The sequence below is a fragment of the Vipera berus genome (genome assembly GCF_964194415.1).
Source record: "Vipera berus genome assembly, chromosome: 10".
Classification (NCBI taxonomy): domain Eukaryota; kingdom Metazoa; phylum Chordata; class Lepidosauria; order Squamata; family Viperidae; genus Vipera; species Vipera berus.
This window is the reverse complement of record NC_138213.1, coordinates 4448962-4475425: the sequence shown is the minus strand read 5'-3', so window position 1 is coordinate 4475425 and position 26464 is coordinate 4448962. Positions and strand designations below refer to the sequence as shown.

The window sequence follows — 26464 nt, the reverse complement described above, 5'->3', positions numbered from 1 at the left end:
CGATCACAACCGAGCCCCAAATTTCTGTTGCTAAGCGAGACAGTGTAGTACGCTTTGCCCTGTTTTACGACCTTTCTTGAAACAGCTGTTAAACGAATGACTGCGATGATTAAAGAGGCAACTTGGTTAAGTGGATCTGGTCTCCGCGTTGACTTTACTCGTCAGGCGGCGGCAAAAGGGGAGCCAGGGAATCTTGGACACTGCAACTCTCACAGACCTGAGTCGGTTGCCAAGTGTCTGAATGTTGATCATGTAACCGTCGGGATGCTGCAGCAGTTGTTAACTGTGAAAACCAATTATATGTCACTTTGTCAGAGCCGTTGTAACTTAACAAACTCTGGTAAGTTGAGGATTACCTGTATAGTCACAGTTAGTATAGACACCAGCTGGCCAATGTCACCTCCCGGGATATTTTCTCAACTTCCTTGTCTGGGAAGGACATTGAGGAATTGCCCCGAAAGAAATGCCACAATAGAACAGAGCAGAACAGAGCAGAGCAGAGTAGAAATACGATAATAGAGTAGAGTAGAGTAGAGTAGAGTAGAGTAGAGTAGAATAGAATAGAATAGAATAGAATAGAATAGAATAGAATAGAATAGAATAGAATAGAATAGAATAGAATAGGAGTAGCTGGAATGGAATGGAATGGAATGGAATGGAATGGAATGGAATGGAATGGAATGGAATGGAATGGAATAGAATAGAATAGGAGTAGCTGGAATGGAATAGAATAGAACAGAACAGAACAGAACAGAATAGAATAGAATAGGAGTAGCTGGAATGGAATAGAATAGAACAGAACAGAACAGAACAGAATAGAATAGAATAGGAGTAGCTGGAATGGAATGGAATGGAATGGAATGGAATGGAATAGAATAGAATAGAATAGAATAGAACAGAACAAAATAGAATATAGAACAGAATAGAACAAAATAGAGAATAGAGTAAAATAGAACAGAACACAATGGAGTAGAATAGAACAGAATGGAAACTTTATTGTCCCTTTAAATGTACACTAATCACCATACATTAAAATGAAATTTCATTGCATTCAGCTCTCAAAACAATACCATTTTGCATGTACCCACATACATGCACATATATGACACAGAGAAACATCACAATCTAGTTCAAATGTTCAAATCTTAACTGTTGAAGATCAGTCAAGCTTGGTTTAATGACTGCCAGCATCTGTAATTATCTCTTCCTTTGGCTGGCATTAAGAAATACGTCTGACAAGATTAGCTCCTGTGTTTAACAGGAAGAGTGAGATGTTATGACTTCCAAAGAAGTGGGCCATGTTTTCGCTTGGATGTTCTGTTACGTTGTGCAGTTGTTTTTGGCACTTGTCTGATTCTTTCGGAGAGAGATGGGCAACTACCCATGAGGAAGTGCTATTTTGCTGTGGTTATCTGTGGGGCTCCTGTTGGCATGAGGAGGCACTATTCTGCAGATCGACATATGTGAGACCTTGTTTGTGCAATTGGATCTGGTGGGACAAAAGGTCTTGCTTTTAGCCTACTATTTTCCCTGCCAGAGCTGCTCAACCTAAATATTGGTGTGTTTGTGTAGCTCCTCAAACTGTTGATATGGAGAGGATATCAACCCACCTTCCCTGGAGGAGAAATCTGTTGTGTCATGTCCACTGCAACCCTAGACTGACTGATTGAGCAGAAAGTCAACCTGTTGAAGGTCCGATGCACATAATAGGTCATACTCTTAAGATCTGCTTTCCATCTTGGGGCAGAAGCAGTGTGGTCTGAAAATTTGAGGAAGATGTCCACTGAGCTTGGCACCTTGACATGGACAGATCCCTCTCTATGGCGTTTCACAGTGGTAATCCCTCTCTTCATTGAGGAAGTCCTAGTAGATCAGTTAGCCCAAGGTCTCTAATGGATCCATGGGTTTTCAGAGGGCATGTGAGCAGTTTCCAGCTAATCTCAATGTATACATAGTTGTACTTTGACAATAAAGATTCATTCATTTTTCAAAAGGGAACTGGACTTTCTTCGTTTTTCCTTGAAGACGTTTCGCTTCTCATTCAAGAAGCTTCTTCAGTTCTGAAGAAGAAGAAGAAGAAGTTGAACTGAAGAAGCTTCTTGAATGAGAAGCGAAACGTCTTCAAGGAAAAACAAAGAAAGTCCAGTTGCCTTTTGAAAAGGGCAACCACCATGACCTCGATGAGTGAGAATCTCCATAGACAAAGGATCAGATGGGTAATTCAGTTGAAATCTTTATATATAACGCTCTCTCCATCATAAGCATCAAATATGTATCAGAATGATTTATCTTCTCCTTTTCTTCTTAGTGGAAGACGAAATATCCCAAACTTATTCTCAAGACCTCCGAGAAGATCCCTCAAGACATCCACAAAGAAGTCCAGACAGCCTTTTTCACTTTACGAAAGCATGCTTGTTTCTTCCAAGACCTTGTAAGGATCAAAGGGAAGGATTTTGTCACCCCCGTGTCTCGTGTATTAATTGGGAACCCGGGGTGCACTTACAAATATTTAAACACCAGGTTATTTACAGTCCCTTGGCCTACAGAAGGCTACGACATCAACTATTCAAATCCTGAAATATCTCTGGCTTGTAAAGTGTTCATCAGGCTTAATGACTACTTGCGGAGAGAATCTTTGCTGGGTTTTCAAGAGCAGGATTCGGCCCAGGCAACAGGAATGGAGAATTCACCCCTCAGGGACGGGAATCAAGATTATGCTCCTAACGTTACCGAGATGGAGGCTGTTTTGCAAGATCAAAACCCTTCTTCTCCAGTCCCGAAGTGTGACTCCACCGTCCTGAAAGAGAGAACGTCTTACAACCTGACATTATTAAATTATATGGATCCCCAGGAAATGCCGTCCTTGAAACCGGAGCCCTATTTTGGCATGGGGAGAATGGCTGTGAGTTGGCACCATGATGAAAACCTAAAGGAAAGGTCAACAGTGGCAGTCTACAGTTACAGCGTGGAAGGTGGGTTGAGCCGGCGAGTGGCAAGCTAAGTTAACAAAGTAAATCTTGTTAGGTGAAGGTGGAGGGGTGGTGGTGGTGGGGAAATCTTTCTGTAAGCAAAGGCCATTTGGCCTTCAGTTTCGGGTGCCCAGGAAGAACTTGCTTCAAACCCCCCCCCCAAAAAAAAAACACTTGTGGGACCACGAGAAGAAAAAATAGGCAGGCCCAGGACAAAAAAGGTAACTTGATCTCATTAAGGATTTATTGTAGGAACACCAACTTAAGTACAGTGAATATGTACTAACACAGTGGTCCTCAACCCTGTGGTCCGTGAAACCCTGGGGGGTGGGTGGGTGTGTCACGACGTCACAGGGGGTCCATGAAGGCTTAACAAAATGTTATGGTTTAAATTTTGAGTGAGGTCTTGGGGGTCCGTGGCCACAAAAGGTATTTAAAAGGGGGGGGTCCACGGTGAAGCAAAGTTTGAGAACTGTACTAAAGTATGAATTTATATAATATTACCTACAGGTAGACTTCGACTTAGTTTATTTAGTGGCTATTCAAAGTGACAACGGCACTGAAGAAGGAGACTTACGACCATTTTTCACACTTACGACCGTTGCAGCCTGCCCAGGGTCACGTGATCAAAATTGGCAACTGGCATGTACTTAAAGACGGTTGCAGTGCCCCGGGGTCACGTGATTCCCTTTGGCGACCTTCTGACAAGCAGATTCAATGGGGCAAGCCAGATTCACTTAACAACCGTGTGACTAACTGAACAGCTGCAGTGATTTGCTTAGCAGCCGTGACGAGAAAGGTCGCAAAATGGGGAAAAAATCCCCTTAAGAGCTGTCTCGCTTGGCAAAGGAAATTTTGGGCACAATCGCGGCTGTACGTCTAGGACTACGTGCGCATGATACATATTTTATGTATATTATGCTACGTATAAAAATGAGAAAAATTGGTGGCCAGTCTGCAGAGTGTCCTTAACTGCCCTTGGGCAGATCTGCTTAACAAAATTGTCCAGACTCATCACTTTGGCTTGTAGGTAGGCCTAAAGTTATTCCTTTTGGGAGCTTAGTTTTTGCAAAAACCGCCTGCAGCTTTGCTATATATTTGCAAAACATTCGTGTTTTTTTTCCCCTGGGGCAAGTAGTTTGTTCCTCCCTCTGCATTTTTCTCGATATTTGGAGGAGGTAGGAGAGATGGTAGAATAAAAGAGAAAAAGGGGGGGTGTTCAAACCGAGCAAGCTAGGCGATTTTTGCTCTCGCTGGGCTTATCTCGAGCACTTTAAGTGGGCTGAAAAGTTACTATAATTAAACTGCTGATCAGGAGCCAAGGAAATCGAACCCTTACAATCTCTGTGCCACATTTTCTCACAGATCTGTATTTCCAAGGCATCTACTCTGTGTTTCTGTGTGTGTGTGTGTGTGTGTATTTGAGCCAACATGACACCTCCTTCTATTGGACCTGATTTGTTAGCGATGGACTTATTTCAATCTTCTCTCTTTTCTTTGCACAGAATAAGCAAGCCACAGTACAGAGCTGGAAGAGATTTTGGAGGTCTTCTAGTCCAACCCCCTCCTCAAGCAGGAAACCCTATACCAGGGGTAGGCAACCTTGGCTCTTTTATGACTGGTGGACTTCAACTCCCAGAATTCCTGAGCCAGCCACGCTGAGGGGAAAGGGAGAGGCTTCCAAGCGGAGCCAGGCTGGCTCAGGAATCCTGGGAGTTGAAGTCCACGAGTCATAAAAGAGCCAAGGTTGCCTACCCCTGCCCTATACCATTTCAGATAAGTAGCGGTACAATCTTTTTTCTTCAAAACCTTATTTGCATGCTTTTGAACTGCTTGGCCAGGGGTTGGCAACCTCGGCTCTTTTATGACTCATGGACTTCAACTCCCAGAATTCCTGAGCCAGCCACGCTGAGGGGAAAGGGAGAGGCTTCCAAGCTGAGCCAGGCTGACTCAGGAATTCTGGGAGTTGAAGTCCACAAGTCATAAAAGAGCCGAGGTTGCCTACCCCTGTGCTCGGCAAAGGCAGGAGCTCATCCTGTGGCAGGATGCTTGGCTCTCAAACCTGGCCCATTGACTTCCCAGCGGTCAAGCCCAGCTTCTTAACCATTGAGCCCCCTTGCCGCCCTTTGGTGCCCTGGTCTCTCTTCCATAAATGGGGAAAGTTCTCCTCTTCAGGATGTAGTGGTGATGCTCCAAAACAGACAGGGTGACGCTGTGCAGCGGTGCCCTCTGAAAGCCTATCAGGTGGGGGGAAACCCCAGAGACCTTCTCTATGCAAGTCCGTCATGACTTGACTGTTACGAAGAATCTGTAAATTCAAAAACCTTTGAATCTGTAAATAGAGCACGCGGTTTCACGTTGGCTCCTTGGGCATGCAGTCGTGATGCGCCTTTAAACATTTTTACCACCGTATGCTAAATCAATCAAGCAAGCTGCGGGGGAAGCTTCAACTTCAGTGCGGATATAAACTCGGCCATTTACGAGATAGATCTGTAATTGGAGTTGCCGTTTGGCGGAGAGATTCTCCGCTGGTTCCCCTTGAAAAAGGTAACTTTGGTTAAAATGGCTGGGTTTTAGGTGCCGAGTGCTTCCGGAGGGGCCCTGTGAACCCTTCAGTGGGCGCCGGGACTTTCTGGGAATGCCAGAATCTCAGCCTCTCCTAGCACCTTGCTGATTATGTGCTCGGCGTACGGTTATACGATAGTATTAAACTTGACAAAAGTCTCTTTGTCTCCCAATTTACTCAGCAGAGTTTGATCAATAGCTGCCTTGTGCTGGGCTGAATGTGGCGTTAAACCTCCCCCTCCCCCTTTATTTCATAAATCCAAGGAAACTTTTTCAAAGTGCTAATAAGTTAATTAAACGGCAGTGATTAACAGTATTTAACAAAATGTCATAAGTACCTTAGAGGCAGAAAGGTTGAATAATTACAAGATGCATTCTCTCTCTCTCTCTCTCTCTCTCTCTCTCTCTCTCTCTCTCTCTCTCTCTCTCTCTCTCTCTCTCTCTCTCTCTGTGTGTGTGTGTGTGTGTGTGTATGTGTGTGTGTCTCTCACACACATATCTCTGGCTTGTGATCTTTTTCAGAAAGCTTTAGTTACAATTAGGTAATTCTGGCCTAATGAAAACAAACCCCTTTGATTTGGTTCCAGTCTGTGGTACAGGACGCTAACCGATCGTGTGTTTGATTTGGGTTAATGCATGATGGATGGCTTCAACCATTTTTGTTTTATAAGCCATGATTAAAGCATGCTAAGTTTTAAATGTAATATAGGAAGCCAGGCTGGGTGTGTCCCGAATCCTTAATTATAGTGATGAAGTACTTTTCAGATGTTGGACATCAATAATAGGGAACAGCTCTCCACTTACTTTGAGTACTTCTAACATAATATGCTAGGATGAGAGTCGTGTCATATAAATTTAACAAATAAATAAAAATAACTAAGTGTTAAGTCTACTGATAGGAGGGAATATCTGTAGCTCAGGGCTGAAATGAGGGGTCCTTGATGCTCTCTGAGCTTCGTGTTTTTCTTGCAGATGTTTCATTAACCAACTAGGTAACATCATCAGTGCTAGATGATGATGATGTAGCACTGATGGGGTTACCTAGTTGGGCAATGAAACGTCTACAAGAAAGCAATCAAATTTGAGGAGACCCAAGGACCCCACAAACATAAGTCTGTTGCCACAATATTTAAACTACATTTCCTGGAACCCCAGAATTCCACTGTAAACATTTTTTAAGTCTTTATGCTGTTGGATTCTTAAAACATTTTATGAATCAGCCATGATTCTCTGGCTGTTCCAAGCACCTCCTAATATTTTTTCCCCTCCAGCTGCTTTCAAGTTCCTGTTTCATTTTACAATTAAACTTGTTGATGTTGATCTATGCGGTCCCTGAAAACTTGACTGTTAGTACTCAAAAGGCTGTCTCCTATTTCATGTATTCTAATGACAGGTGGATTTCACTGGTCTACTTAAGCTAATAGCTTCTGTGGTTATAAATCTCAGGGACCAAAAGCTGTGGATTTAAAATCAACCCATCAGCCGGGTCTTGACAATCTAAGCCTGTGACTCTCAAATACAGCATTCCCCTGGCGTGCTGTAAGAGAGAAAGATGCTATTTTGGGCTAAGTAAACTTCAGTGTGTTCTTTTATATTAGGTGTGCTGAATTCTCACTGACTCGGAACCTAAAACCCCACATTTTGGTCTTGAAATAATGTATGCTTCATCAGTGGAGACTTTTAAGAAGAGACTGGACAGCCACTTGTCTGAAATGGTACAGGGGGGGCTGGACTAGAAGACCTCCAAGGTCCCTTCCAGATCTATTCTGATTTAAAATGAAATGCAGTCTCTGGTTGATCCTTTGTCAGCATTCAATCTTTAGGCTAAATACGTGGAGGTCATTTTAAAGCAGGCACCATATCACTGTGTAATGTAATCTTGTAGCTCTATTTATATTAGAACTATCTATAATAATCACTGTATAACAAGCCTTTTATTATTTAATTAATTAATTAATTAATTAATTAATTAATTAATTAATTAATTAATTAATTAAATAAATTTCTATACCGCCCTATTCCCGAAGGACTCAGGGTGGTTTACAGGGCAGCATAAAATACAATATAAAAAAAATTTAGAATTAAAATACATTAAATTAATTAAGCCCAATTAAAACAACATTTAAAAAGCTAAAACCCCTTCAGTCCAGGCCTGATAGATCGAAAAACCAGGTTTTCAGGTCCCGGCGAAACGAACGCAGATCGAGGGGCGGTCCTAAGTTATTGATCCTACCTATTTATTATTGACATACAATCCTAGGGCATCATTCAATGCAATAAAAATACAGAATGCTTGCTGTACACATTGCATCTGGCAACAAAAGGGAGGACACAATGAGTCACACACCTAAGGTTATAGGGCCAAGCTATATCACCCATAGCTCTTGATTTCTGTAAAAGTAAACAATCTGGGATAGTTAGCAGAAGATTAATTCTTCTCCTCCCACACACCTTCAAAACCATAAGTTCACACAACAGTACTACCTAATGTCTGTGTATATTTAACCATGCTGTATGGCTGTAATACATGGGAAAATCCCATTGGAGGAAAATTCCACTTAGGGTTAGGGTTAGGTCACCATGAACACATAGAGAAAAATGGACATCACCAACAAATTCGGAGTGCTTGGGTATGGTTAGGAGGGCACTGACTTTTCTAGCCTGCCCTATCTATGTTTCCTGGTAAAATTCTATTCTATTCTATTCTATTCTATTCTATTCTATTCTATTCTATTCTATTCTATTCTATTCTATTCTATTCTATTCTATTCTATTCTATTCTATTCTATTCTATTCTTCTACTTTACTCTACTCTACTCTACTCTTGTATTCTATTCTATTCTATTCTATTCTATTCTATTCTATTCTATTCTATTCTATTCTATTCTATTCTATTCTTTAAAACTCCAGTGATTGAGCACTCACAACTTCCAAAATTAAGAGATCCTATTGATTGTTCTCACTGTCAGGAAATTCCTCCTCAGTTCTAGGCTGCTTCTCTCCTTATTTAGTTTCCATCCATTGCTTCTTGTCTTCTGGGGCTTTGGGAAATAGGTTGACTTCCCCCCCCCACTCCCTTCTTTGTAGTCCCCTTCCTTCTGTTGCTTTGTATGTACACTGAGAGCTTCTGCACTAGAGACAAATTCCTTATGTTTCTAATCACACTTGGCCAAATAAAGCATTCTAGTTCCTCCCATAGCTGATGTTGCTCCTGAGAGTATCATGGGGAGAATCAAGGATCAGAACATTTTGGCTTGAAATAGGAAGCCACATTTGTCAATTTTTTCATGAACCACAGCTAGCAGATACGAAGAAATACTGCAGTATATAGTTTTTCTGTCTGCAACGGTGTAGTCTCCTCTCCAGGAAGCAGGATTGTGCCTTTTAGATGTAAAGGATCCTTCTGCATAGATGCCTCCTTCACCGGTGTTGTTTTTGGCGACTTGCCTCCGAAGGCTTACTGAAGTGCGTAAATCTTGAACAGTAATAAACAACTGGATCTGTTAGTTGACAAGTTAATGTTTAGCAGGCTAACACACCTGTGATTGACTGCGGTTTTTGACTGTTTGGGAAAGGCCTTTCATAACGTGGACTTTCGGTCCATGCGCGTGCATTTTGCACAAGGAACGCTAATAATAAAATAATATTTTCGAAAAGAATCTCGACCGTGTCGAGCGGCTTTAAGTAAATTTGCACCTTGGTTGGATTTCGGTGAGAACTTATGACAGCTTCTCGGTCACTAATGATTTTATAAACTGGTTTGCAATGTTCCCGTCGATTGATAATTTACTAGTAATCCCCCTCTATTTGCTGCTTAATAGATGCAAGGTCAGTTAACAGCAATTTAAAAAGGCTGCAAGGAATTGTTTTCTGGGATTTAAAAAAAAAATAATCTCCCAGCAGTAAGGAAAATGTTAAAAGATGTCAGCTCTGGAACGAATCTGGAAAGATCACTGGAAGTAGGATTGGCTTCACCACAGAGGCACCCAGAATAACCAGCAAAGGTGCCAGTTGCCAAGACAATTTGCATTTCAGTTTTGGCAGCTGCCCAAAATGCCAACAACATGCTAGGCTGCATCAGTAGAGGGATAGAATCAAGGTCACGTGAAGTGTTAATACCACTTTACAAGGTCTTGGTAAAGTGGTATTACTTGGAATACTGCATCCAGTTTTGGTCACCACGATGTAAAAAAGATGTTGAGACTCTAGAAAGAGTGCAGAGAAGAGCAGCAAAGGGGACTGGAGGCTAAAACTTACAAGGAACGGTTGCTAGAAATGGGTATGGCTAGTTTAATGAAGAGAAGGGCGAGGGGTGACATGATGGCAGTGTTATAATATCTCAGGGGCTGCCCCAAAGAAGACGGAGTCAAGCTATTCTCCAAAGCACCTGAAGGCAGGACAAGAAGCTATGGATGGAAACTAACCAAGGAGAGAAGCAACCTAGAACTAAGGAGAAATTTCCTGACAGTTAGAACAATTAATCAGTCTTTCTTTGAAGAATCTCCATAGACAGTTGGCAACTTTTATTTTATTTCACAAGGGGCTAGGCTGACATCTTAGAAAGGGATCTGGTGAGTGTCATATTAGCTGAGGCATGATGCTGTATGTATGGACACAGATGTGGGAAGGGTGCATGAATCCTGAACATTAATCAGAAACAATCTGGATATATACAACAGTCATTTTCATCCATTCCTCATTCCTTAGGATTTTCCATGTTCCGTTCCTTTCGTCTTTGCTCATTCTTCTTTCCAAAATTTTAGAGAGTAAGCTTCATTGGGCAAAACAGTCAACAATTAATCAAAAAGGTGTCTGGTTTGGTTATTTTTTCCTCCTATACGTGAATTCTACTTTGCACATCTTTTTCTATCTAACTCCTCTTATTCATTTGCAAGAGTTGGTTGTAAGATGGGCGGCTCTACAAAGGTTTTAAATAAATACATACATAAATTTGAATTCACTTCTATGATGTCTATGCACGTGTTGTGTAAACTAAAAGATTTGAAGTTGTGTAGGCAATTGGAAGAGAATAAGAGAATAGCAGAGTTGGAAGGGATCTTGGGAGTCCCAACCCCCTGTTCAGGCAGGAAACCCTATACTATTTCAGACAAATGGTTGTCCAATGCCTTCTTAAAAACTTCCAGAGATGGAGCACCTACAACAACTTCTGGTGGCAAGCTGTTCCATTGGTTAATTGTTCTAACTGTCAAGAAGTTTCTCCTTAGTTCCAGGTTGCTTCTCTCCTTGATTAGTTTCCATCCGTTGCTTCTTGTCCGGCCTTCAGGTGCTTTGGAGAATAGGTTGACCCCCTCTTTGTGGCAACCCCTCAAATATTGGAAGACTGCTGTCATGTCACCCCTGGTCCTTCTGTTCATTAGACTAGACATACCCCTAATTCCTGCAACCATTCTTCAGGTGCCTCTACTTTCCTAGAAGGATGTATCTTTTGCTAACAGAGGCCATTAACCGGTAGAATTCAACTACTGAATTGGACGCCAAGTGACAACGTCAGTTAAAATATCATTATCCAATAGAAGTCTCTTTAACCAACCAGTAGCCTTATTTTTGCTGTATGTGCGTAACACAGAGACAATTCCGAATACTCGCGTTCTCTAAATCTCTTCAGAAAGAAAGAAAGAAAAAAGGCTTACTTAGGCAAACAAATTTATTTTTTTTACCCCATGCAAAGAGTTGTCAGAGCCATCGTTCTTCCTTCTCTTATTTTTATCATAACTTTTCAACTCCCCAAACTGAAAAAAAAAAGATTTATAACTTTCATTATTTCATGCACAGAGAGACACCGCTGCTGACCTCAGCTTCTTAATGCTGAGGTTGTTCATCACACGCGGCTGATGGGATATTTATTTAGATCGGGGTTTTACATGTCAGTCATAAAATAGGGAAATGCTTGCCAAGTTGATTTTTTTTTTAAGATTCGAGGGAGTTTTGTCATTGTGTGTTGCCTGCTTTTTGAGAGATCCTTCAGATCTGATTCCCGAAGTTCTCTCCTGTTTTGAATATCAGAGTGCTTGCTTATTTGCCGTAATTTTTTTTCTCTGAAAACAAAACGAAAATGAAAATTATGCTGAGAGGAGCTAACCGCTTTTTAAAAAATAAACCCTGTTAAAAATCAGTGCTAAGAGTAAGTTAGCAATTATTTGACAGGAGTACAGAAGTCAACGTTCCGTTTTCTTATTTTCTAATTCTTTTCTTTTTTCTTTTTCTTTTTATATTTTCACTGTATTGTAGTGTGTTCACATAGCAACTTCCCATGCTCGATTATGGAGGGAAGTTCAACAGTTAAGGCTGGAATCACACAGCTGGAATCTAATTTGTTGCACAAACAAATTAGCTTGTACAAACTAGCCTACATTTGTGGCTTACTTAAAAAAAGGAGTCAGCAAAATTGCTGCAATGTGTACATCCACCCAATTGTAAAATGAGGTTGGGAGATGGGAGTCAACAGTTTTATTCACTGACTTGATGTTCAGATTTCTTTTGTGAGGTTGTGGTTTCCTTGTTCTTTTAAAACTTCTACAGGGGAAGATTTGTTCTTGTATTTGAAGAGGGTTTTTTTGTTTTGTTTCAGAAGCTGATGGTGGTGTTCTTGAAGAAAAATCTGCAGCTGGCAGAGATCCAGATGTTTGGCATGTTGGCCTGAAAGTTGCTTGGGATATAGAGACACCAGGCTTAGCAATTCCACTTCATCAGGGAGACTGTTACTTTATGCTTGGTAAGTTCAAACACAAAGTTTATGTTCTATTCTATTCTATTCTATTCTATTCTACTCTACTCTACTCTACTCTACTCTACTCTACTCTACTCTATATTCTATTCTATCATGATTCTAGTCTATTCTATTCTCTATTCTGGACTTGCCTCCAGATGTTGTGGGTGCTCCATCACTGGAGGTTTTTAAGAAGAAATTGGACAGTCACTTGTCTGAAAAGCAATAGGGTTTCCTGCTTGAGTAAAGGGTTGGATTAGAAGACCTCCAAGGTCCCTTCCAATTCTATTATTCTGTTATTCCTGGGCTTTTCATGAAAAAACAGGGACTATGACCCAACTTTAATTATGGTCAAAAGTGGGCAAATTGTATATGTCAACCCTCCAGAGATAAATCTTATTGCTATACCGTGAAGGGTTTATTGATGTTTAGCTTAGTGTTTTTGGCGAATCGACCAATGATGACTTGCAAACTATGCTTTATGGTTTAGCAACCCACTGCGGTTAATCACACTATGGGTTTGCACAATATTTAAAGCTGCATTTAAATGATATTTCCTCCACTTCTAGAACAAGGAGAGTTTTTCTGGGGGTGAATGAGGGGATGGGATCAAAGTTGGGAGAAAATAGCCAGAGTTTCCCCTAAGACAATTAGCTGTGTTTTTGCCATAAATTATGATGCTATGCAAAATGACTTGCACCAGAAAAAAAATGTGTATTGCACAAATACACAGTGTATTATGCATGCAAATTATAACTGTATTCTGCATCATAGCTTTGCCCCTTGAGGAAAAATCCTGCCTAGATCATACAGTGTAACCTATCCTAGCAGTAGGTGTCAGTTGTTGCATAAGGCAGAATAACAACAACAACAACAACGTGGCAGTGCCTGGAGACAACAGAACAAACGAGAAGATAACAAAATACAAAGACCTACAAATAGAAACATAACGACTGTGGCAAAGGCAAGCAAGGTGGTACCAATAGTAATAGGCACCTTGAGTGCAATCCCAAAACAACTGGAGCACCACTGGAACACCATCATCGGCATTGACAAATTCACCATCAGTCAATTGCAAAAGGCGGCCTTACTAGGAACTGCTTCCATCCTGCGACGATTATCTGTAACACCATCACACATTCACATCTGCCTGTTCCAGGTCCTTGGTAAGGACTCGATAGACAAAAATGCCAAATCCAATCTGAACATCTGGCTGTCTATGTGATGATTAATAATAATAATAATAATGATAATGATGATGATGATGATGATGATGTTGGAAGGGACCTTGGAAGAACAATACATGTCGGGCCTGTTGAAGCCACAGCTGTTTCTTATAGATCAAAGGGTTGCTGGAAGGTTAGGGGCTTAAACGCAGCTGGGGGATAAATTCAACCGGGCCTCCCTTTGGTGGGGAGTAAGACGGAGTAAACATCATCAGAAGCCCGAGTGAGTTAGACTTCAAGGCACAGCCAAAACTGTGCACCTTTGAGTGGAGTTGATGTGTGGTTGGAAAATTACAGGCTCAACCGGGGAAACCTCTTTGGTACGGCCGCCTTTCAGTGGGTTGACTTCGGAAACCCGACCCCACTTTTGAGCCCGCGTACCCCCTGCATCTATCTTTTTTTTCAAGCAACCCCAGCCTACCCCAACCCCCACCCCGAAATGTACTTATTGCCATTCGGACTTTGATCTTGTGAGATTTCTAAGCTTACAACGGTCTTGTTCCGTTTTCTGTTGATTAATTACGCAGAGTTTCTCCCCCCCCCCCGCCCCTCTCTTAAATGTGCCTCTTCTGGCAACTGCAGAATAATTTCTTATTTTAGGGGCTTTTAGGAGTATTGACTTTTTTTTTTGCAATAAAGACAGGATAGTTTTGCAACAATGGCGGGTGATCCTGGACGTGAGAGATGTTGGTTAAGTGAGCTTTGCCCCAGGTTGTGAGTTTTCTTGCCACCGTGGTCACTGCAAGGGAATCGCTGCAGTTGTTAATAGTTGCTAGACGGTCCTCGATTTACGAACACAACTGAGCCCAATTATTGCTAAGCGAGACAGCCCAATTATTGCTAAGCGAGACAGCTGTTAAGTCCATCCGATGGCCTTTCTTGCCAAAGTTGTTAAGTGTTGTTAGTAACAGGATTGTTGGCTGAATCTGGCTTCCCCCCCCCGCCCCCCGCCCCGTTGACTTTGCTTGTCAGAAGGTCATAAAAGAGGATCTCGTGACCCTCCTGGGACACTGTGACCATCATAAATACGAGTCAGTTGCCAAGCATCTCAGTTTTGATCACGTGACCATAGGGGATGCTGCAACAGCCGTAAGGGTGAAAAACAGTCCTAAGTAACTTTTTTCCAGTGCTGTTGTAACATTGAATGGTCACTAAATGAACTGTTGTAACTTGAGGACTAGCTTATTCCCAGAAACAGCCTCTACCTTGGAATGGAATGGAATGGAATGGAATGGAATGGAATGGAATGGAATGGAGAAGAAGAAGAAGAAGAAGAAGAAGAAGAAGAAGAAGAAGAAGAAGAAGAAGAAGAAGAAGAAGAAGAAGAAGAAGAAGAAGAAGAAGAAGAAGAAGAAGAAGAAGAAGAAGAAGAAGAAGAAGAAGAAGAAGTTGGAAGGGACCTTGGAGGTCATCTAGTCCAACCCCCTGCTCAGGCAGGAAACCTTATACCATTTCAGGCAAATGGCTGTCCAGTCTCTTCTTAAAAACCTCCAGTGTTGGAGCATTGACCACCTCTGGAGGCAGGTTGTTCCACTGGTTAGTTGTTCTAACTGTCAGGAAGTTTCTCCTTAGTTCCAGGTTGCTTCTCTCCTTGACTAGTTTCCATCCGTTGCTTCTTGTCCTGCTTTCAGGTGCTTTGGAGAATAGCTTGAATAGAATAGAATAGAATAGAATAGAATAGAATAGAATAGAATAGAATAGAATAGAATAGAATAGAAGGGACCTTGGAGGTCTTCTAGTCCAGCCCCCTGCTCAAGCAGGAGGACCTATACCAGTGATGGCGAACCAAACTGCAACCCAAAACCCACTTATTTATCGCTGGGTGCCAGGTGGGCGTAGCCTACTGGGTGGGTGTGGCTGTGGTGGTCATGGAAGATTGGGTGGGTGTGGCCAAGGTGGGTGTGGTCACCTCAATGTCACTCGTGGGGAGGGACACATGTGGGGAGCAGCTGGTTGAAGAGGGACAGTTGCCACCTCCGAGGCACGGCGCGGGTGCCCACAGGGAGGGCTCTGAGTGCCGCCTCTGGCACCCGTGCCATTTGTTCGCCACCACTGACCTACACCATTTCAGACAAGTGGCTGTCTCTAGCCTCTTCTTAGAAACCTCCAGGGTTGGAGCATTCACCACTTCTGGTGGCAAGTGGTTCCACTGGTTAATTGTCCTCACTGTCAGGAAGTTTCTCCTTAATTCCAGGTTGCTTCTCCCTTTGGTCAGTTTCCACCAAAGGTCACTAGTGGTGATCAGGTTCACCTCAGGATCCACGGCTTTCCTAAATAGCACCCAAATGTTGATCATGTGACCGAGGGGGATGCTGCAACAGTCATAAGTGTGAGGGTCCCTTTTTGTCTAATTTCCTTAAAACTCTCTTCAGGGGTGAATAGTCATGTGTACTTCAATGGTCTTTTCCTAGATGATTTGAATACGACCCACCAACATTGTGTGCTGGCTGGTCGGCGGTCAAGATTCAGCTCCACACACCGAGTGGCAGAAGTAAGTAACAAAATTGTGGGAACGGCTATCGAGGGCTGAGAATTTGGACACAGCGACTGAAGATAGTGCACAGACAAATTCACCCTGTTCTTTGTAGCAATGCACAACAAACCTGTTGACCTTTCCTGATTATTATTTTTTTTTTACATTTGCTTTTTAACTGCCTCCTACAATCTGAGTCGCTAAGATTTTTTTTGGATACAGGTAACTCCTCTATTTATGACCAGAATTGGAACTAGAATTTCCATGGCTAAGCAAGGCACTTGTTGACTGAGCTGCGCCTGGTTTTATGACCTTTCTGCCCTTTCTGCCATGGTCGTTCAGTGAATCACCACGGTTAAGTGAATCAAACGGTTGTTAAATGAGCCATTGCAGTTAATCAAACAGTCGTTAAGCGATTCTGACTTCCCCCATTAAGGTTGCTTGTCGGAAGTTAAGTGGGAAGGTCACAAATGATATTCGTATGACCCGGGATGCCGCAACCATCACATATTCAGGTAATGCTCGACTTAATGAGCACAACTCAGCCCAAAATTTCTGTCGCTGGTGGGTGGAGTTAAGTGAGTCATTAGCCTTGAGCCATTACATTGCCACAAATGTTCGAAGTCCAACCCCTCTTGAATTATGTTGACCCTTATCTGGAGCTAATCTTGAATTTGAGCTGACTAGATTCTTGTGCCTGGGCTTGAGCAATAAATCTTCTTAATTGCAACTTAACATATATAAATCTTCTTAATTGCAACTTAACTTATACGTTCCTGTTTCTTTGCCCTTGACCTTAGAAGTACCAGTAGTTCAAATACTCTGAATTCCTGGGTAGGACTGATGTGGACTTAGTTTACATTTGATTCATTTAACAGTGGTTTGTTGAGTAGCCCTCTGTGAGTTGTAAGCCATGGTTTAGAGATCTCAGGGACAAGGTTCACCTCATCCACTAAATTATAATAGGATTTACTTGGCTTTGTCTTCCTGCTGTGGTAAAATCCCAGTCTTTTTTATTTTCCATACTAACTTTCTTTTTCTTGTTCGTCAATCCCAACAGTGCTCAACGGGGACCCTGCCATACATTCTGGACAAATGCAAGGCAGCGCTGGAGAACTTGAACCCCGATCTTGATTTGAAGGGCCCGTCCCTGAAATCATTGGAGGTCGGAGATATAACGCGAGTGGAAAAAACTCACAGTGAGGTAAGAAGAGGGAAGGGGTGGCAATTCTGGAGCTGTTAGAAAAGTAGAGGAATTGTTCCTGTCTCTCTGGTTTTACTCTATATAAGATCATCAGCCTCATTTTAGGTCTCCTCACAAGCGTTTAGCATCCAAAATGGCAAGGCCTCAGGGTGCTGCTGTAGGTTAACAGATGAATTCTAGCGCATCTATCGGTTAGAACAGAAGATTTGTTTACAGTATTCTTAACATAACTTCATCCCCAGAAGCATTTCAGGGTATCTTCTTGGTTCTTTTTCTTGTGACCCCAAAATACAGGAAGGAAGGAAGGAAGGGATGGATGAAGGGAAGGAAGGAAGGAGTACAGGAAGGAAAGAAAGAAAGAAGGGAGGGAGGAAGCAATGAGGGAGGGAGGGCAAAAGGATGAAGAGAAAGAAGGAAGGAAGGAGTACAGGGAGAAAGGATAAAGGGAAGGGAGGGAGGATAAAAGGAGGAAGGGAGGAAGGAAGGAAGGAAGGAAGGAAGGAAGGAAGGAAGGAAGGAAGGAAGGAAGGTCTTCAGTGACCTCCTCCAGCTTCAGATCTCCAGCTACCTTAGGGCGACACCCTGCAGCACCCCGAACTCTGAGTATTCTGGAAGTTATATCCTCACACATCTGGATGGCACAGAATTGAGGAAGCTGCTCTGGAGGCTTTGATCTCTAAGCCTAGTTTCATCAAAGAGGCAGTATAAATCACCATCAGCTGCCCACCTGGCTTTAGTTGACTGGGAAATGTTAAGTAGGACTGGATTCTTGGCAAAAAGGATGAATCTGAGAACAGATTGTCAGTCCCAGGATGTGAAGGTTTTTTTTAGAGTGTACAAATTACTTTAGAATAAGGGAGGTAGTTTGGCTGTTTGCTGATCCAGAGAGCCTTGGATTTCAGCTTTTGGTTATTTTAAAAAAAGAAAAAGAAAAAAAGAAAGAACAGCCACTGATTTTCTTTCAGGTAAGCGTGCTTCTGTGACATGGCTGGCTCAGGAATTCTGGGAGTTGAAGTCCACGAGTCATAAAAGAGCCAAGGTTGCCTAACCCTGACCTAAGGCTACTGGAAGGTGTTCAACTAAGCTGTTTCTACCTACCCACACCAGATGTGGTGGGTCTGCTTTTAGGCAGGTAGATGCTGGAGTGATGTGCTCACCATACCAACTCCCTTACGCTCATCTTAGAAAACACTGTCTCATCGAAAGTCTGGAAGCAAAGTTCAGCCACCAGCTTGTTTGCATCCTGCATGCAAAATAGGACATGTTGCTTGTTCACTGAGATTGACTTGGAACCTGGATCCTGAAATGGAACACGTGCTGCCAAGGTGTTCCGAGCGCCAAGAGTTAGGCTGCAGCTGCCAAGCACACTGGTGTCTTAAGGCTGAAGTGTGCTTCCAGCGCACTGCACCGAAATGGCAACTCAGCCGGTGGTCTGCTGGCCTCGGAAAAGAGGAAGCATATAGATCACTACCTAGGGTGGCATTTAATAAGCCCGGGGCCTTTAAATAATTAACCGGGGACCGATGCCACCCTGGGCTCACCAAATGTCAGCCAACAGCTCTGTGGCCTTTCTCCCATGCCTTATTGACCGTCGCTCTTAAAGCACGCCTTTCATAACGGCTCAAAGGGCGAACGGAGAGGGGTGGATGTGACACAGAGGTAGAATCAACTGCTAGCAAGCAGGGGAAGATCAAGACAAAAAAAAATTGTGCACGTTTGTACATCTTTCTGCTTTGAGGGCACATACTGCGACGGCTGCCGGTTTTGCCTTAAATGGATTTTTTTTCATTGCAACAATTTAAAAAAAAAATTAGCATGCAGTCTGGGGACTACTAAGGAGAAGCTGTCTTCAGCCACTTTCTCTTACACAAACTATCTACAACTTCTCTTGCTCCTTGCTACTCTGGAGTTTAGCCCCCTCCCTCCTTGGATTCTGGACAAGCTTCCCTCACCTTAAAGAGAGAAAACCAGTTTGATGTAGTACTTCAGGCGTCAGGTTAGAAAGCAGGAGAGTGTGAGTTCTAGTTCCACTTTAGGTGCAAAATCTGCTGGGTGACCTTGGGCCTGTCTCCAGGAAGGAGGCAAAGATTTCTGAATTCTTGGCAATAAAACTGCAAGGACCGGGAATCAAAAATTGTCTTGGAAACCCCCCCCCCTCCCTTTAAATAACTAAAAAAAACTGTGGAGATCACCTCTCCTTTCTCTCCTTTATCATCCCTTATGGGGGGAAAAAAGGAGAAATGCCTTTAAATATGGCTCCTTAAAAGTAAAACAGCACCTTTAAATACTGAAGGTTAAATAAACTCGAGCTGAACTCTTTCCCGAAGGGACCCACATTCTTAACTTTGTAGAATAAGTTAAACTATTTATGTAACCTTTTTTTTGAAACGCTAACATCCACTTCTGTTAACCAGTGTCCACTAATCCTCTCTGTGTATTTTACAAACGGGGTTTCCTTCTATTTTTTTTTTTGTCTAAATATTTGCATCTATAGCCTCTTTTTTTTCTCTCTCTCTTTGTTTAAACAAAATCTATAGAAAGCTGTTACAACTCATCAAGCAGGTATTTAGCAACCGTCAACTTAAAAGTCCCTTCTGTTTTGCCTAAAGGAGGAGGAAGCCCCAGTGTAGGGGTGCGAAAATCCTCCCAGGTGAAAAGTTAATTGTAGAACTCTTGCTTCATCTCCAAGTTTCTCTTTGTTTGCCGCCCATCACAAGGCAAGTTAGGATAAACAGAACATGTTTCTTTGTGGTCGCAGGTGAAGGCTGAAATGGAATTTAAGCGTCTTTGGGTGTACAAACATGTCGATTGTAAGCAGAGATAAATAGGCAGTTCCAGTTGACCAGAATTGACAACCATTGGAACATTTCTTTGAGGGGAAAAAAAAACCTAGAAGAAAGAAAGAACATCAAGAACTGAGACTTACAGAGAAAAAGGAACTGTGTTTGCTTTTGAAATGTTAAATGTTGTATGGTCCGGTTCAAGCTGTGCTCTTGGCAACATAAAATATTGAACTTGGTTGTTTTCAAACCGTCTTGGAGATTTTTAACCTGTTGTATCACTGTAAAGTTGAGGAAGCCGGTTGGGTTTAGCAGTTAAGGCACCAGGCTAGTAAGCAGGAGATCGTGAGTTCTAGTCCCGCCTTAGGCGTGAAAACCAGCTGGGTGACTTTGGACCAATCACCAGCAGACTGAGCGTTCTAGTCCCGCCTTAGCCGTGAAAGGCAGCTAGGTGACTTTGGGCCAATCACCAGCTGACTGAGAGTTCTAGTGCCGCCTTAGTCACGAAAGCCAGCTAGGTGATTTGGGCCAGTCACCAGGAGACTGTGAGTTCTAGTCCCACCTTAGACATGAAAACCAACTGGGTGACTGTGGGTCAATTCTGAAGAAGCTTCTTGGATGGGAAGCGAAACGTTTTCAAAGAAAAATCCAAGAAGGGCCAGTTGCCTTTTGGAAAAGCACCTTTGGGACACCTGGGGAAATAGCTCAGCAGAGTTCAGACCGATCAATATTTGGGCGTGGACGGTACTCAGCTTTATAGGGAAGTTAAAGTGGGGGGGGGGGAAAGATCCATTGGAAAGCTGTGGAAAGCATTTTGTTATGCTTCTTAAGGAGGTGTCCGTATCGTTACCACGACCTGAACTCGATTGAAAAGGAGACCATTATAAACCACGTTGTCAATCTCTTTCGAAAAAAAGATGTTTTGTTTTGTTTTTGAAACAGGTGGAATTTGAATGGTTGCGGCAGTTCTGGTTCCAGGGGAAACGGTACAGAAGGTGTAGTGACTGGTGGGACAAGCCCATGGCAGATCTGGAAGAACTTTGGAGACGAATGGAGCTCATGGTATGTTCTTCTCAAGGCCTTAGGCTCTTAGGACTGTGTCCTGGACTTCTCTTTACTGTTGCTTCCAAATGATTAAGTGGCAGGGATGGGCCGCCTCTAGCCATGTGCCCTCCAATCAGGCTTAAAGCTCAGCCTTGAAATTCAGCGGCCCATAAGCTAATTCTCCCATTTTTTTTGCCCTTCGGAATAAGAGGTGAAATAGTCAGCTGAAGCTTCTTTGAAAGAACCATTGCAGTGATACAAAACCACTAACCCAGCCTCTCACAGACTGAATTCCACCAGCAAGCAGTCTCCATGCCAACGTTTTATTCTGGTTTTTTTTTAAAAGTTCTGACTTAGATTATAACAAAATCGTCTGTTCCTTTGGTACTGTATCAAAGAATTAGGAAGGTACCTTATTTGAAAAGTCACAAGGGAGGCCTTTGGCTCTGGCCTGGGGGGACATCCTGAATGACTTGCTGGGTTGGAAGGACCTCTGCCACATCTCCATGGGGAGGCTGAATCGACCCCATGGAAAAGACGCTACACCAATGATCCGATTTCATTGGAGGCCATCTTTTGCCTCTGGGGAGTTGAAAGAGACTTTAGAGGACACCTCGTCCAACCAGAAGTTGTGGGTGCTCCATCACTGGAGTTTTTTAAGGAGAGACTGGACAACCCTTTGTCTGAAATGGTATAGGGTTTCCTGCCTGAGCAGGGGGTTGGACTAGATGACCTCCAGGGTCTTTTCCAACTCTGTTATTCTACTCTACTCTACTCTACTCTACTCTACTCTACTCTACTCTACTCTACTCTACTCTACTCTGCTCTGCTCTGCTCTACTCTACAAGACAGCTGCTTTCCAGTGTCCATCAATCATGTCCACACCTATCGTGATTCAAATTTCGCATTTACAACCAGTTGCAGTGTCTCAGGGTCCCGTGATGACGACTGGTGATCTTCTCAGCTGGTTTCCCACAAGCAACATCAAACGGGGAAGACAGATTTGCCTAAAGACCGCGCAGTTCATTGAACAGCCTTGCGATTCACTTAATGACCCATGGCAAAAGTTGTAAAATCAAGTCCGGTCACATGAAGGCTTGTTTAACAACTGCATCATTTAGCAACTATCTGAATCCAGGTTCTGCTTCGGGTGGAAACCAAGGGCCCCTATGTGTATTGTCAATTTTTGCCCTCTGCTCCTTCCTAAAGATCTTTGAGAGCGCAAGGGGAGCGCATGGAGCAAATTTTTCAGCGAGGCAGCTGTCAAAAAGTTTGGAAAACACTTTTCCAAGAGTTCCACCTTCAATGGGGTGGATGGGTAAGAACTTAGCGCTCTCTCTCTCTCTCTCTCTCTCTCTCTCTCTCTCTCTCTCTCTCTCTCTCTCTGCAGTCTGAGTTTTTCCTCCTTGTAAGTTGCGGTGTGCTGGGCAAAGGCCAAGGAAAGTTGTCGGGTTGTTACTTTATCTCTGCTGTGTGTCAGGAACATGGAAAAATCTCTCGTGGCCAAGGAATTTTCAAGGGCTGCGTTCTTTGCAAACGGGGTGGGTCTAATTAGAAACAGGAGCTATCGCCTTTCAGAGGGACTAGAGGTGATATTTATCAGTGATCTGGGAAACCTTTTTTTAAAAAAGAAAAGAAAAGAAAAAAATGACCAAGCTGACAGAAGCTGCTTCTAATTTAAATCTTAAAAGAGCAACTTCATGACTTTGAACGCATGAAATTGTGGTTAATCGGAGCTGTTGCAAAACAAGAGAATCCTTGTTTGCAAAGTCTGTTGGTTTGAGCCAAATCCTTAAAATACATTTTCTTGCTAATTATCCTTAGACTTCTGATGTTCTCTCTTCCATATTTATTTTCATACCTGTCCTAAGTCCCAAACACTTAATAATATATTTTTCTTTAATGTTGCTTTACAGCAGGGGGCAGTATTGAGCTACAATCTTTAGGAGAGAGCAGGAGAAACCTAATGCTTTTTATATATATATTGGGATAAGTATCAAAAATTTAGCTGTTTCTTCAAGTTAACCATAATCTCTAAGACTTTGTAATACAGGAAATCAGTTGTGGACTAACAAATTCAACAGCAGTTCACCAGAGAAAGTGCAGTATATTGGAACAGATCTGGTTTCCGTAGAATTAAAGATTAAAAAAAAAAGAATGCTTCACATATAAATATAACATCTTTGTTTACATGGCTGCCCAGAGATTTTTAACACATCATAGCTTCCATCCTCACCTGCCTCTTAAAACAAAATTACCTGTTAGCAGAAGACAAAAATAATGTAAGGTGCAACTAATTTATTCTCTTACGCAAGAACAAATTTTCTCATTCTGTCCGTATATTTATAGGCTGCCACTATAAAGCAGTGTTTGATAATTCCCGTGATTTGTGACATTTATGGATATATTTTTTTAAAAAAAATATGAAACCGAGTGTCATTTTATTTTTGACATGTTAATAGAGCTTTTCTGACGAATCCACCCCATTGTCCGCTTTGAGATTCCGTGAAAAAATTTAAAAAAGTCTACTTCTCCCCTACACCACACATACATGTTATTATTTTATTATTCCAATGTTTATTCCTGGCATTTATTTCCCTTCAGGGGAGGCTCGCCTCACCCGGCTAGCTCTTGTGATGTAAATGCTAAACCTTTCATTTGAATGACATTCTGATAAAAATCCATTTGGTCTTCTGCTCCCTTCCTCTATTATGAGACTCTGAATTGCGAAAGGTGAAAGCCAAAGCAGTTTAAACTTTGGGTCTCCTCCGGTTATTTTTTTTGGTTTTTTTTTCCCCTCCTACCCCTTGTCTGTTTAATTTTTTTTTTTAAAAAAGAGAGAGATTGGGGCAGATGTGAGTGTGTGCACAGAAATATACGCAGTGATGTATTAATTTTAGCGACCGGGATTCACACTTTATCACGCTGAGCATCCAGGCGAAGTTCTCAGCCGACTCCAAGGCAATGTTTCCATTTGAAAAGAGTCTGGAAATGCCTGGCTTTTCCAAGTCTGGCTGATGCCGAATTGGTGCTTGAGATGCAGTACAGAGACCTCCTGAGCCCTGCGGTCCAGCCTGCATGCAGAAGCTGGCCAAACTGACATTTATCTTGCCTATAAAAATGTTTATAACATTATGCTGAAGCCTGGAAAGATGTGAGAGGCAATAAACAAAAAAACAAAAAAAACAAGGAGTCTGTTTGGGCAAGAATGAGAGCGGGGCCAAGACAAATATAAAATGTGTGTCTGTGTGTCTGTCTGTGTGTGGAACCCCTCCCCGTGAATTTCAAATGGTTTTAAAAATAAGCTTGGGCTAAAGTAATGCTTTGCTTGCTAAGTCGAAGGATAGAGAGGGGAGACACCTTGGCATCCCTGCCAATGGAGGACAGGTTTGCACAGAATTGTTTCACGCAGATTTGGTGGAAGGAAAAAAAATAATAATAATTGCCCAGACCAGTGGGAGTTGATTCCAGGTTTAATGGTAAGAGGGGTGCGTGATAGTATGTACTTGATCAGGATGGCTTTTATTCAAATGTATCGGCTTCCTCGTGATATCAGAAACTTGCATTTAAGCGAGGGAGGTGAAAAAAAAATTGCAATTAAGCTCTGCTAGGTGTGGAAGGATTTGGCTCCAGGACTGAGGCTAGACAAAGAGGTGAACGTTCCAGCATACGAACATTTTATTTTCCACAAAACCCTGCACTTAATGGAACGATACCATCTCGAGACGGTTCGTGTTCATACTGTAATTTGCCACCGAGCCAGCTGTCACAGGTTCAAAGGAGGTGTGCATCTTAAAAAAAAAAACATTTTCATTATCGCCCAAAAAACCTCCGAGCAATAACGAGTAGCCCCGTTTTTTGGCATCCTCGTAATCCGCAGCTACAAAATGGATGCCGCCGTCTACGGATGCAGGCTGCTATCCGATGAGATCTGAGGGGGGACAATCAAGAATCTATTTGGGGTTTCTCCTATCCCACTGTGTTCCAGCTTCCTATTTTCTCCTCCCCTTCTGCTGCTGCTGCTCTAGAGAACCTGGAGAAGGAAGGCTGGGTGGGGTTTAATTTCTCCAACAAGAGCCGCTAATTTTTGGAGTTGAAAAATGCCCTCAGCAGCTGGAAAGACTCCTCCAGGTCAAGTTTGTTTGTTTGTTTGTTTGTTTGTTTATCTATCTATCTATCTATCTATCTATCTATCTATCTATCTATCTATCTATCTATCTATTTATCTATTTATTTATTTTAATTTATATACCGCCTTTTTCCCCGAGGGACTCAGGGCGGTTTACAGGGCAAATTAAAACAATACAATATATATACAGGTTAAAATAAAATAAAATTAAATAGCCCCCAAATAATTAAAAATTAAAACCTTAACCCAAAAACCCTCAGTCCAGATTCTGGAGATTTTATAGACACGTCCGTGGATTTTTCCAGACAGAGGCAGGAAAAGATTTTGCCACTGGTACCTTCCAAGATTGGTTAATTATTTTTTCCCCCCACCTTATCACTCCTAACCTACAGCCCTGGGCTTTTTTCTGAAGGTCTCCCCAGAGTTGGGTTAAAAGAAAGAAGATCTCTCTGCACTTGTTCCAGTGTAGAGTTTTGGGGGGGCGGTATAGGAAAAGGAACTTAAAGAGCATCTTTCTGTTTGGAAATTCATGGGAAGAAACAGAGCATGTAGGGCAGGGCAAAAGTGTCCAGCGAACCTCCTTGGTTGAGTCTCCACCTGTCTCCTGGGCATTGAGGGAAGGGAGGCATTGCAAGTTGACTTGCGTATGGACAGTTTGGGCATGGTAAAGAACTGTGGGGTCCTTGGTGCTCTCTGAGCTTGGTGGTCTTCTTGCAGACATTTCATGACCCTACTAGCTGACATTATCAGTGACAGAAGGGGATGGGGTTTGCGGAGAGGAAGAAGAGGAGGAGGAGGAGGGCTATGCAGTCCTTGGTGCTCTCTGAGCTTGGTGGTCTTCTTGCCGATGTTTCATGACCAAACTAGGTGACATCTAGTGCTGCTGCTGATGATGTTATTTAGTAGGGTAATGAAACATCTGCAAGAAAACCACCAAACTCAGAGAGCACCAAGGACCACACAGGCCTCCTCCTCCTCCTCTCTGCAAACCCCATCCTCTTCTGTCACTGATGACGTCACCTAGTTCGGCCATGAAACGTCTGCAAGAAGACCACCAACCTCAGAGAGCACCAAGGACCCCTCCTTTCAATCCTGAGCTACAAAGACTCTCTTCTACCGATAAAGAACTGCCACTGTACACATTTTCAGATTACAGGGCTTCTTGTGTGCGTCAAACAAGGTCTTCTGAAGCATGGAGCATGGTAAGGGTGAGCTGGGGGCATAATAGAAAGTCTACAATTAGAACGGTCGGTCTTTCCCTAAGTTGAGAGGAAGAGCGAGACTGAAATGCTGGAGAGACAGGTGGGGACTCTCCTCCTGCCTAGTTTGAAGGGAACAAATGAGATA

At 42.6% G+C, this 26464-nt stretch overlaps 1 protein-coding gene across 1 annotated transcript in view; it reads left to right on the top strand.

Moving 5' to 3' along the window:
* The window catches only part of FTO (FTO alpha-ketoglutarate dependent dioxygenase), a 152927-nt gene that overhangs the window by 30890 nt on the left and 95573 nt on the right, over positions 1-26464 (top strand). Inside the window, exons 3-7 of the mRNA XM_081335745.1 lie at positions 2309-2972; positions 12124-12267; positions 15899-15978; positions 17021-17164; positions 20887-21006. Of these exons, the coding sequence (XP_081191871.1) occupies positions 2309-2972; positions 12124-12267; positions 15899-15978; positions 17021-17164; positions 20887-21006 (1152 nt within the window). The remainder of the gene's footprint in view (positions 1-2308; positions 2973-12123; positions 12268-15898; positions 15979-17020; positions 17165-20886; positions 21007-26464) is intronic.